Raw genomic sequence first — 13009 nt, 5'->3', positions numbered from 1 at the left:
CAAACAGTTTGAATGAAGACTCGTGACAGGTGCGAAGGATATGAAGAGAAACACAAAGTGAAAAACACTTCATCAGGGTATTGGAGCGTTATCGGCAGTGAAAGCCCGCATAAACAGTTCAGAGTGAAGTGTTATTATACTGTCGTTCCTGTCACTGTGAAACCATGTAAAACATTTGATTATTTCACTTCGTTTTATTCAGTTTGCTATTCTTGCACATTTCGCATCAGTACAAAGTATCAATAGCAATTTGTTAACGGTGTTGAAACAAATGTACTTACGAAAAATAACAAACAATTCATGAGCAAATCTACAAATGGTGTGGATCATTTCTTCAGATCCCCTCACCAGTTCTACGCTGTACTTGTTTTTTCCAGGCCTGGTGGCGGCGCTGTCGGGCCGCTCAGAGGGACGAGCTGGAGTACGATCCCGTCGTCCAACAAGGGGCAGCGATGTCCATCCAGGCAGCCTGGCGAGGGTTCAGAGAGCGACGGCGCTTCCTGCTGTGGAGGGAGGCGGCGGTGGTCCTGCAAAGGAACTGGAGGCGGTGTCTCCGTCGGCGGGCAAGAGCCGCTCTGGTGATCCAGGCGGCCTGGAGGGCCCACAGGGTGCGGGAGGGTTACCTCCAGCAGCGGCACGCGGCCATCCTACTCCAAGCAGCAAGCCGAGGGTATTTGGCAAAGCGGAGGTAGGATGCTGCCCTCACTACAGAGGGACGCTTTCTTTAGGCATGTTGTTTAATAGTACAGGAGGTTACAGTTGAGTGTATATCCTGAGCTCGTTCATGCCAAGATCAAACTGGTTGTCTGCCAGATGTTAGGAACGAACGAATTGGGACGCTTCTGTTTGGCAGCTAGTCGCAGGAGTGTGTTAGGAAATGTGTGCAATAGCGTTAAAGTGGTTTAAGTGGTGTTGAATTGTGGAAATGTGTTGGCTAAAGGTTTGGTTTCGTATTCTACGTCATGGTATGCAGTCTCAAACCATCAAACTGAGTTCTCTTTATCCACAGCCTTTTTGGTTTCCTTGAAATTTGTAGGTTAAGAGAACTGAGAGAGCAGAAGTTGAAAGCCTCTCAGTTGCTGAATGGCCAGGCAGGTCCATCGGAGGAGGAGCAGAAACGAATCACGGGCCTGGACCTGAACAGATGGGAGGAGCCCCGCGGAAAGGAGGCGGAGAGTCGCCGACAGCGCCTCAGTGAAGGAGAGGCCACTTGGGAGGGGGCACATGCGGAGGTGCAGGAGGGGATGCGGCGGGGAGACAGGGAGGCGAGAGGGGAGGAGACGTCCACGCTGCTGCCACCCCAGCCTGTGCTAAGACAGAGGACGCGCACGTTGGAGGAGCCCAGCCAGAAGAACCGGGCCAAGAGGGAAAGCCGCAGGATGCGGGAGCTGGAGCAGGCCAAGTTCAGCCTGGAGCTGCTGAAGGTGCGCTCCACCGGGACCGTGTCCCCGTCCGAGGACAGGCGCTGGTCCTTGGAGCTGGCCAGCGAAGGCGTTCACTCTCCTCAGGACACACCGGACAGCCAGAGCTCCAAAGGCAGTTTTGAACTGCTTAGCGTTGAGGAGTGTGTGAAAGACCGGGCGCCGTACGCTGAGCCCGAGGATTTGGGCTCTCCAACCTCTGCATCAGACCAGCTTGAGGTCTTCAGCACCAGGCCGTCCCATCCTCCTCCTGACGTTCTCGTGCCCCATGCCTTCCCTGGCAGCCCGAAAGCAGAAGCAGCCTCTCCACCCACCGTGACGAGGCTGGAGAACTCGCTCCCGACATTCTACGTACCTCCAGCAGAGGGCGTCCCTGCGGTCCCCAGGCCTTGCCCCGATGTCTCTGCCACGCAGCCTGGGAGTCCCGCAAAGTCTTTGAGGGACAGGAGGGAGGCCTCCCGTCGGCCTGTGGTGGTGGTGATCAGCATGCTGAAGGAGACGTCCGTGGACAAAGGGGACGCCACGTCCCCAGAAGTCGGAGACGTCCCCGCCCTGATCGGTGAGGCCGCTGGGCCGGTCCCGACGCCGTCCCTGGATGCTCAGGGCGACCAAGCCACGCTGCGGAAGCTCGAGAGAATGAACGAGGAGCAGCACCAACGCCAGCGCCAACAGCTGCAGCAGGACGAGCGGGAGATGATGGAGAAGATCCGCCAGCAGAAGGAGATCCTGGAGAAGCAGCGCAAACACATCGCCCAGTACGAGAGGGCCATGTTTGAGAAACAGAGGGACGAGGCTCTGCAGAGGATCGAGCAGAGGAGGCAGGAAATCCCTGGAAGCGTGGTGGACCGATCCGGTGTGGACGTAGGGCTCGCTCCGATAGCCCACCCAGAGCCCGATCTCTGCTGTCCTCCACCAGTTCCAAGTATTCAGGGCCCTCCTCCCTCCACAGTGAGGGACAGACCGAAAGACAGACGCAATTTGCCTGATGGATGGGCACCGAAACTCACCCTGGAGTCTCGACAAGGGGCGACTGGGGGGGTCCCGCAGAAGAAACCCCCTGCTCAGGGCGTCAACATCAACATGACTGAGAGGCCTGGAAATATATTCTTCTCGCCTAAGGACAAGACTTCCCACTCAGGGTAAGAGTTGAGCTTCGAGTCCCAGTGGGGTGTCGTTCAGAGCTCTGCAGTTTTACCTGGAAGAGAATTTAGTGGAAACTTAACTGACTGTGTTGCAGGTTTAAAAAGGAATTCACCAGTCCAGGGAAGTCGACGAGAGTTCAGAACGAGGCCGCCCCCTCAGATTTCAGATCCTTAAAACCACTGAAAGGCCGTGAGGTGAGAAAAAGACACCGTAGGCAATGAATCTTGCATTCAACACCACCAGGTCCTACCAGCTTTGAATAGCCTTACAAGAACTCAAGATGTATAACGTATTTTAATATGGTAATATGAGCACGTTCGTGGAAACACCCGCACGTGGTGAGCACCTTTGCACGCGGGTTGTGCGAAGAGCGTTTTTACTTGTGTTGTTATTGTTTGGTTGATCAGGTTGCCAGACCAGGCCATAAAAAAGCCCGCATGGCGCGGACTCGCTCAGACTTCCTGACCCGCGGTTCAAATCCCCCAGGGGAGGGGGAGTCAGAGGAGGAAGAGTATGATGAGACCCCTCTGGCTCGAGGCCCACCCTCCCCCAAGCAGGACTTGGAGGGGGTGTCACTAGAGGCTTGTCACAGTGACTCAGAAATGGTAATTAAAAGGCCTGAGCTCATCTGAGCCAGACCCTTTATGACGCCCCAGCCCCACTGTGACCTTTCTCTGCCTCTAACCCCTCCAGAACCGCCTTACAGACCTCTCGACCTGCCACTCCACATGCTGCAGCACTTTTGACAAGGTTTGGGGAAACGCCTTTTAAAGACTGTCCTCATCTGTAACGGCAGCTGTATTCGAGTCTTTATTCACATGTGTTGTACATCATTGTAGATGCTACTGTATTTAAGTCTATAAAATATATTTGAAATTATTGAACTTTTGAACTTATAAAATTGGCCCATCAAAAAATCAGATATAGTAGTAAAATGTAATACTTGATATTTCAAATATTATTATATATATATTCATTTGATTTTTGAGTTCATTTGATTTTACATAAATTATAAAATGAATTGGCATTCATCTGGCTTCAGTATAGATGGACAGATTTCAGCCGCGTGGACGACGCCTTTCAGAAGTGTTTCCCCTTCGAGATGTGAACGTGCGCTGCGTGTCTTAACCCCGTGCCACGCTTTAGCCCCCTGACTGCTGCACTGGGCTGGGCCCATAACGGGCACCATGGCTTTCGTGGGTCGCCTGCCTGTGCAGTTCAGACCCATGGCGTCCAGAGACGCTGTCCGGAACACTGTTCACTGCATGCTCTCACCTTAGCCGCATGGCAGCTGCAGGCACCCTCCCCTCCCCCCGTAGATGTATCACCTCTCACCATCTCCCATCTTGTCTTCCACCTTGCTTGCCCGATTTTACAGCAGCTTCTCTTTTTGCATTTATACTGTACGGAAGCTTTTAAAGTTTGCCGTCCCGGGGTGCACCGTATGTTTCTAAACCACCGGCAGTACTGTAAAGTGAAGGAAGAGAAGACGCAAGTCTTTTCTCAATGTGTTATGGCGCCACCTACTGGCACATGGAGTTTCCTGCTGAAAGGGCTGGTTAAGAATGAATGCTCATGTGTTTGACATGACCCATGAACACCCTTCTTTTAATTAATAGGATTTTCAATATTAACAACAGTGATCGTTTACCTTTTTAAATGAACTATCTACTCATTTCTCAGCCATCCACGTCCGCAGAGGAGCAGAAGCTGATGCTCAAAACCACGTCATCTGGGGACCTCGGGAAGGGCGACACCCTCCGAAAGAATTCGCAGGCCGACGGAAGGTGTCTGACTTGCTGCCTGAATCCTCAGACAAAATCTGAAATCACTTTCGAATCAACGACATGCAGTTTTCACACTGATGTGTTTTTGCTTTGTGCTCATAAGCAAACGTGTGCTTTGCCCTCAGGGTTCGCACTAAGATGCGGTTCTGGTCGAAAGGGAGGCAGGGAGAGAAAAAGCCGTCCAGAGAGCGGCTGACGTGCGGCCCCGATGCCCCGGACGGCGACTACTCTGACACCACCCTCCTCATGGCCGAGGGTGAGGGGAGGGGCTGTTTGGGGGTTATCCTTAGTGCCTCCCCATGCTGGAGACCCCTCTGACCTTTGTGCCTGTGTCTGCAGGTGAGTGGCTGTCCCCTCCCCGGAGCCCAGACCTCGATGCCCAGCCGGAGTTCAAGGAGAACAAGGAGCCCTCGCCAAAGGTCAAGCGGCGTCGCAGCGTGAAGATCAGCAGCGTGGCTCTAGAACCCGCCCAGTGGCAGAACGACGAACTGCAGATCCTCACGTGCGCCAGTGATTACAGAAGCATGAACGAGTTCCTCATGAAGAAGGTAAGACGCTGGCCTCCCTCCGGCTGCTTCCTTGAACCAATGGGAATTAAACGAACGTGAGTGGCGAGGAACAAACGCGCCTTCGCCCCCGGTGTTTCCGTAGATCGCCGATCTGGACGCGGAGGACAGCAAGAAGGACACGATGGTGGACGTCGTCTTTAAAAAAGCGCTCAAGGAATTCCGCATGAACATTTTCAACTCCTATTCCACAGCCTTGGCCGTGAGCACAGCGCCGTCCCGATAAAATGCAAATTCTATCGCACTTGGCTGTCCCAGAATGTAGCTTTTAACTGTTCGATGCGAGTGCAGGCGTGACCAGGCCGGCGCGTGAACCCGTTCCGTGTTTGTCGCAGATGGACGATGGCAAGAGCATCCGCTACAAGGACCTTCACGCGCTCTTTGAGCAAATCCTGGAGAAGAACATGCGTCAGGGGCAGAGGGCCTGGGGCGAGTCACCCGTCCGAGTGTGGGTGAACACCTTCAAGGTCTTCCTGGACGAGTTCATGACTGAGCACAAGCCGCAGGACAGCGGCGTGAGCAAGGTGGGTCACGTGCCTCACGCGTCTCGGGTACCATTGAGTTCCGTCTTCACACACTCCTATTTATACACACGTGTTTCTCTCATAGGCTCCCAAACCAGACCGCAAAAAGAGGAGAAAAAAGGAGAGTGACGTCGTGAGTGTAACCGCAGCAGCCGTACACCCCGTATTACGTGGCTGTGTAGTGAACCTAGGCTGGTTTTTTTTGACCACACCTTTTCTCTGCAGGTGGATGAACACAACGGCCACATCTTCAAGTCTACGCAGTACAGCATCCCCACCTACTGCGAACACTGCTCCTCGCTCATCTGGATGATGGACCGGGCATGTGTGTGCAAGCGTGAGTTCCTCTCTGTGCGCCTCGAGGTCCCTCAGCCAGTCGGATCAGAATCACCGCGTAGTTTAGGACCACAGCACTGGCTTCACGAGGCCTGGCCGCTCCATTGTGGAATGGTTTGGCTTTATTAGCCATGATGTTTTACACAAACACACACACACACACACATTACAGCGCAAGGAATGCTGGCTTAGGCTTGGGTGGATTTAACGAGCTGTTTCAGATGTTTACAAGACCTGAGGGTGAACAAAACGAGACTCACTGCGATGTCTGTCTCCTGTGTAGTGTGCCGCTACGCCTGCCATAGGAAATGCTGTCTTAAAACGCTCACCAAATGCAGCAAGAAGGTAAGAAGTGTACCATGTAGTTCCTGTCACGCGGGACCATGGTGTCCTGTCAAGCCAGGAATGGCAAGAAATCCAATTGTTGAGACAGTTTTGCCTGCAATCCTTTTTTGTTTGTTTGTCGGTCTGTTGTAAACACTGAACGGAAGGAGCTTAAACCATTCAAATCGTGTGTGTGTGCTTGTAGTATGATCCCGAGCTGTCGCCGAGGCAGTTCGGCGTGGAGGTGTCTCGATTGATCACAGATGAACGCTCGGTTCCCCTCGTGGTGGAGAAGCTCATCAACTACATCGAGATGCACGGCCTGTACACGGAGGGCATCTACAGGAAGCCCGGTTCCACCAATAAGATCAAGGAACTGAAGCAGGGTCTGGACACGGGTAGGGCTGTCATGCAGGCGGGGGGGGGGGGTGCGTGCGCGCGCGGTGTTGTCATGGCTGTGGTGCTCAGCTTGATGACGACCGACCTGTTTGACCTCCCACAGATGTGAGCAGCATGAATCTGGACGAGTACAACATCCACGTCACTGCCAGCGTTTTCAAGCAGTGGTTGCGTGATTTGCCCAATCCCCTTATGACCTTTGAACTGTATGAGGAGTTCCTGAGAGCTATGGGTAAGTGTTTAGCCTGGCACCTATGAACTATCCTCAGAAATGGTTATAAACGGAGAGTAGCTGAACACAAAGTACTGAGCATATGTAAGTGGAATATTTGTTTGGATTCAGGTCTCCAGGAGAAAAAGGAAGTGTTGCGAGGGGTCTACTCCGTGATTGATCAGCTTAGCAGAACTCACCTGAACACGCTGGAGAGACTTGTTTTCCACCTGGTCAGGTGAGATATACCAGTGTTGACGACTCACTGTAATTCGACAGTTTTCACACGTTTCTCAACATTGTCACATGCTGTGTCCAGGATCGCTCTGCAGGAAGACACCAACCGCATGTCCGCCAACGCTCTGGCCATCGTCTTTGCCCCCTGTATCCTGCGTTGCCCCGACACCATCGACCCGCTGCAGAGCGTTCAGGACATCAGCAAAACCACAGCGTACGACACAAGTCTTAGAACCGTGTGCTTAGATGAGGAGTAACTAGATTCTGCACATCATTACCAGCAGCCCACTGTTCAATATTTAGGATCGACAGGGTCTATAGTGGTGGTAGAACGTCTGTTTCAGTACCGTCCGTGTCTGCGTTCTCTCCAGATGTGTGGAGCTGATCATTTGTGAGCAGATGAACAAGTACAAAGCCCGTCTGAAGGACATCAACAGCCTGGAGTTTGCCGAGAGCAAAGCCAAGAGCCGTCTGACGCTCATCCGCCGCTCTATGGTACGTGAAGGACCGAAACTGCACTGGGGCCACTAACTCCACGCGTTCTTACGTAACAGCACCGCAACCCTCCACCGGCACTGTTTAACCCCCTATCTCCTCCTCCCCGTCTCTCTAACCCCATGTTCTCACCTCTCCATTACTGACCTCTCCCTCTCTCTCCTCTGATCCAGAAACCCGTAGTAATTGCCGTTAGGTTTATGAGCGTAGCCCGCGGTGCAGTGGCGGTATGTACACTCACACCCCAGCCTCGCTTGGCCGCGTCCCGCCCGCCCCGCCCGCGTCCCGCCCACCCCGCCCGCGTCCCGCCCACCCCGCCCGCGTCCCGCCCTGCCTGCCCTCTCTGTCATCATCACAGCATGCCAGTGCTTGGCCCCCTTTTCCGTGTCTGGCTCGGTTAGTCGTGCAGCTGACCGGCAGCCTATCCGCTTACCGTAACTCTGCACCGCATCACCGGCACCTTGGTTTCCAACGGCAGCCGTTCATCACTGGCCACGCCTCCATTTCATGGTGTTCTGTTCCACTGCAACCTGCTTTCCAGTCAGTGGTGCCCCCCCCCCCCCCCAAATCTGTTTGTTCTTTCTTGAATTTGGCCACATGCAGTCAAACACAACCAGGAAGGTAACTGATTGAGCAGAAGTGTGTGTGCGCGTGTGAGTATGAGTGAGTAGCTTAGGGGAACATGGTTCATAATGAAGGCAGCTCATAAACGGACCTGTCTGCTCCGGCCGTACGGCTAAACCTGCTCTGCTTGTATGTGGCAGGGTAAGGGTCAAACGCACAAAGCAAGCTACCACACACCGTCTCCTCCGGCGAGCCCTCGTTCCCCCACGATGCCCGAGGCCATGGAGGAGAGCGGAGAGGAGGAGGCGGGCAGCGAGCTCCTCATGACGGAGCAGCAGCAGGTGGCCATGCAGCAGGAGGAGCGCGAGCTGACCGAACAGATCGAGAGTCTACAGAAAGAGAAGTGAGTGATCCGGGAAAGCCCGCGTTCAGGGGCAGAACCACGTGCGGAGGGACCCACCTGAATGTTTTGTTCTTTGGGTCCACAGGGAGGAGCTCACGTTTGAAATGCTGTCCCTGGAGCCGCGGGCGTCGGACGACGAGACCCTGGAGTCGGAGGCCTCCATCGGGACGGCAGACAGCTCCGAGAACCTGAATGTGGACTCTGAAGGAGCTGCCTCCGACTTCTCCGGTAAGTTTCCCCGCGACCTCCCGGGACGTTTCTGCCGCCGAGCTACGGCGTGTCTGTACGCCCGGCGCCGACCACCTCCTGCGTCTCTGCCAGCAGAAAGAGGCCCGACCCAAGCCGCTGCCCGGCGCCGCAAGCCGGAAGGGAAGAGTCGTCGGACGCTGAGACGACAACCCGACTCGCTGGACTCTGTGGACTCCACCGCCTCGTCTGTCTCGTCGTCGTCCCGCGTGCGGACGCCACACACCGCCGGACGCCTGACCTCCAGGCCGCCCTTGCCGGCATCCCTCAGCACCAGCCCCACCGACGACAGGCGGGAGGCGGCCGAGCTGGACGGTGAGGAGGGTCCGCGGTTCACCAGTCACGGCACCTTCAGCCCAGAGAAGGGCAAGCGGAGGCTGCGCCCCGCCCCCCAGAGGCACCACGAGCCACCGGACGCCGGCAGCGGCCACAAGAGAGAACCAGACTTGCCACCGCAGCAGCTGGTGGTATATGGCACCAATGAGTTCATGGTGTGAGTTCACCATCCCTCCGTCCCAAGAGTTTGTCCTTCTATGCTATCTCGCTCCACAGTGCCCTCTGCCCGCATTCGCCCGGCAGCAAAAACCGTCCCCAAGTGCCATTTCCAAGGAGGGGCAGGGTGGATTGTGGGTGTGGGGAGTTGAGGCCACACCCCAAACGAGGGCCACACCCCTTCGGTGGCCAGTCTGAGCTTCGAATGCAAGTTTGGCTGTTCCAAGCCGCAGCTTAGAGGGCAGAGCTCTCATAGGCTGGGTGGAGTGGGGAGGCGGAGCAAAGGGAAGGACGAACCCAGTTGGAGCACTTTGCTCCACCCTGATCTCCGCAGCAGTCAGTGGCCAGCACAGTCACTGGTGGTGCTCCTGCCCACACAGGAGATCAAGCCATCGAGTGTGCAGGCTCCATGAACTCAAGCTAAACCATTGGCTGCTTCTGAAGTTTACAGTTTATAACCATGTAAGCAGCGTGCTCTATAATTACCTGTATGTATTTTTGTTTCCCAGCCTATTTAATAAATTTTAATTACATGCTATATGTATAAATCTCTATATAAATATATTATGTGATATAAAATGTATAAAGCCGGAACACCAGTGATTTTCTGGGTTGTTAAATTCATGTATTTATCTTTTTTCTTGTCATGAATACTTTAGAGAGTGATGAGTGGGAAGAGACGATGGATGCGTGTGTGTGTGTGTGTTCGTGTGTGTGTCTGTGATCACGTGAAAACCACTTAATGTGTTTGAAGTTTTCGCTGCTTTTTGTTTTTGTTTGGGGGGGTAATCTTGGCATCAAAGGGACCAAGCCAGCTGGTGTTTTAATGCCGGAGGATCCCGCTGAATGAAGACTCAGAAGTGTTTAAATCATAGCCTACTGTAAATCACCTCTCATCAGCACGCCACGAGTGCTGGGGTTTGAACAAAACCCAGTTTTGTTCTCTCTTCTATTCATGTTTGTGTCAGCTGATGATTCACTAAAGCATTTAGTATATGCCAGACGATCTTTCGCTGGATCCAAAAAAAAAGAAAAGAAAAAAAAAAAACCCTAGAGTACGTGACCGGATACCGTTATTGACTGGTGCCTGACTGGGTGACGTTATTGACTGGTGCCTGACTGGGTGACGTTATTGGCTGGTGCCTGACCGGGTGACGTTATTGGCCGGTGCCTGACCGGGTGACGTTATTGGCTGGTGCCTGACTGGGTGACGTTATTGGCTGGTGCCTGACCGGGTGACGTTATTGGCTGGTGCCTGACCGGGTGACGTTATTGGCCAGTGCCTGACCGGGTCACGTTATTGGCCGGTGCCTGACCGGGTCACGTTATTGGCCGGTGCCTGACCGGGTCACGTTATTGGCCGGTGCCTGACCGGGTCACGTTATTAACGTGCTTCACTTGCTGATTTGTTTTATTGAACTTGCCTGCGTGGCTTTGCTAAAGCTGGCCCCAGTTTAAATTATGCCCTCTCTCATTACTGTATGCAAATTTCCCTATAATAAGCCAGAAGGAGAAGAACAAACTTGTTTAGCCCAGAGTGTGTGATGCACATGACTGTTAACCAATAACGTGTTACATATTTGGACTACATTAGCAGTACTGTTCTCAAAGGGATATGGGAAAAGGTTTTGTTGTTTTTTTTTTTTGTCGTCTAATGCCATGTGAGAAGTGTGTTAAGTCTATTACCATGTATATTGGAAACAGACACACCAAGTCCCATTCGCACAGAACCTCCAACGTGCTTTTCTGAGCTAAGCGAATATTCTCGAAACACTCGGCTGGAGGTATTATATATGGCACTGTGGTGTTCTGGTAGACAGCATGAAGATCAGTGAACAAAGCTTGGTTTTCACATGCACACTATTGTGTATGTGGAACGTTAACCAGCTGTATTCAATTATATTATCGGATGTAGTATTTGAAATATAATCTTTCATTTTTGGAGATGGCCATGCTATGACCAGGACCAGGTTGGATCCACACTCCCATGTCAGCAGTGTGATCAATGATGCAGAGATGTGTGTGTGTGTGTGTGTGTGTGTGTGTGTGTGTGTAAAGTGTATTTGAGAAGTTTCTTACAAGAGGTGAAAATGTCAGTGGTTGTACAAAGAAGACATTTTGAACAAAAGTGTATCAGCATTAAATCAAAGCTGAAACAAAGTGTGGTTTACTTTTTTATAGTCACCTTGTATTTACATGTTTTCTCTTTGCTTGTAGATTAAAAATTGAATTTGTTTTGTAATAATTATGGATGCTTATTGTTTTATGATATCACCATCGATAATGGTTTTATCTACGTGAGTAAGACATACCAACCATTGTCTCCTCTGATCTGAGAGACTGGAGTAGGGACAGTTGTTAAGGCCTGTACGCTCGTGAGCTAGCTGGAGCTGAGCTGTCTGTTTGAAAGCAATCTTTCTTGGGTCTGCAAGGGTAAAATTGCTTAACTTACAAAGGTCGGACTAAGTGAAACCTGTACACTCTGTCATATAATGATAACCTTTTCTTGGTGGAAAGCGTTGATTTAATGGTTAGACAAGATGGAGATATTGACAGCTAGTGAGGTACTTACATGTGACTAGAATGTAAACCAATGACGAGCTAACGGCTTTCAAAAAAAATATTTTTATTAAAGAGCTCCTATCATCAAAAAAATCCCTTGCTTTACTGAAATAAAGAATTTGAAGCATTATGTAAATATTGTTTCCAAACACTCCTGTCAGGGCCCCAGGCCATACAGGCCATATATGGAATCAAAGTTGCAAAACAGCATGTTTGAAATCAGTTTCTCTGATGTCACAATGAACTAATTTGCATGTCTCCTCCTATTCTACCTACAGGTTTAGAGACTGGATAGCTTATAGCTGACAGGATACATGTATAACTATAGGGTGTGTGTGTGTGTGTAACATACTATTTTGGCATCTTCACTTTCCTCCTCACTAGCAGCACAAGAATCACCTGGGACTCGAACCTGAACACCAGACATGCTCTGCTGAGTTTTGTAATCTCTTAATATTAAAGTAATACTTACAAATTGAATTAGCACTAGCAAAAAAACATTCTCATGTTTCACTGTAAATGGTAGTATTCATAACAAATTATAAAAAAAGCAGTAATCTTAAAATGGAGCATCAGAAGCAACCAGAATAAACCTTTGATTATAATAATCTTGATTATTCAGATTTTATCTGAGGAATTCTGGGGAATTAAGCATAACGGCTTGGTTTACTTGACCAAAATAGGTCCATTGTTCCATAATCTTACCTTATGTGGCTGCTAAATCGTTCTGCAATGAATTACATGCTTGCACCTATTTGGACATTGTGTGTGTGTGTCGAAAGTAAACGGTGATGTGCTTTCCTGAAAAGACCATGGTGTTGATGAAATGGTAATGTTTATTTCAAAACACAACAGTAGCAGATACAAGATACAAGCAAATGTCCACTAAACCCCATTTATAGAAAGTCTCAGCATTGTATTTTCCTATGCTAACCGAAATCGTTCACTCATAGTTATGATATTGCACTGTTTACAAAGATTTTGTTATTTGAAATCATGTTATTCTGCTAAAGAGGGCATGTTTATCACCCAAGAACTGTTCTATGTATGATAAATGCCCAGCTTCAATCACGCTGTCGCATATACCATTTGAAATATGATCTCCCATTTCTGCAAATGGCCCTGTTACCAGCAGAAGCACGTGAGGTAGGCCACACAGTACCGTTTCAGCAAAGTATTTCATTATGCAGAGTATGCATGGGTAATTATTATGTAATATTATCGAAAGCAACGTTCGTAGAACTATGGCCTTAAATGATCGTAAATCATTACATCCTTAGTTTACACACGACACGTTTA

The 13009-nt window shown here is 50.9% G+C and overlaps 1 protein-coding gene across 15 annotated transcripts in view; it reads left to right on the top strand.

Moving 5' to 3' along the window:
* myo9aa (myosin IXAa) overlaps positions 1-10229 on the top strand; it is a 63928-nt gene extending 53699 nt beyond the window's left edge. For 8 of the 15 annotated variants that reach the window (XM_077023740.1, XM_077023746.1, XM_077023744.1 and 5 more), the window contains 21 exons: positions 378-688; positions 1037-2560; positions 2659-2758; positions 2972-3169; positions 3258-3314; positions 4248-4351; positions 4477-4607; positions 4691-4899; positions 5003-5119; positions 5253-5441; positions 5527-5574; positions 5667-5778; positions 6061-6122; positions 6307-6499; positions 6604-6732; positions 6844-6949; positions 7031-7162; positions 7320-7443; positions 8208-8410; positions 8496-8638; positions 8732-10229. In XM_077023740.1, the coding sequence (XP_076879855.1) occupies positions 378-688; positions 1037-2560; positions 2659-2758; positions 2972-3169; positions 3258-3314; positions 4248-4351; positions 4477-4607; positions 4691-4899; positions 5003-5119; positions 5253-5441; positions 5527-5574; positions 5667-5778; positions 6061-6122; positions 6307-6499; positions 6604-6732; positions 6844-6949; positions 7031-7162; positions 7320-7443; positions 8208-8410; positions 8496-8638; positions 8732-9153 (4614 nt within the window). In that variant the 3' untranslated portion in view covers positions 9154-10229. The remainder of the gene's footprint in view (positions 1-377; positions 689-1036; positions 2561-2658; positions 2759-2971; positions 3170-3257; positions 3315-4247; positions 4352-4476; positions 4608-4690; positions 4900-5002; positions 5120-5252; positions 5442-5526; positions 5575-5666; positions 5779-6060; positions 6123-6306; positions 6500-6603; positions 6733-6843; positions 6950-7030; positions 7163-7319; positions 7444-8207; positions 8411-8495; positions 8639-8731) is intronic. The other 7 variants (XM_077023753.1, XM_077023752.1, XM_077023748.1 and 4 more) reach the window with 4 other exon arrangements.
* The last annotated feature ends 2780 nt before the right edge of the window (positions 10230-13009 follow it).

This window comes from Brachyhypopomus gauderio, chromosome 12 (assembly GCF_052324685.1).
Source record: "Brachyhypopomus gauderio isolate BG-103 chromosome 12, BGAUD_0.2, whole genome shotgun sequence".
Taxonomy (NCBI): domain Eukaryota; kingdom Metazoa; phylum Chordata; class Actinopteri; order Gymnotiformes; family Hypopomidae; genus Brachyhypopomus; species Brachyhypopomus gauderio.
The sequence above is the reverse complement of the archived record's forward strand: the minus strand, read 5'-3'. Positions and strand labels throughout refer to the sequence as shown.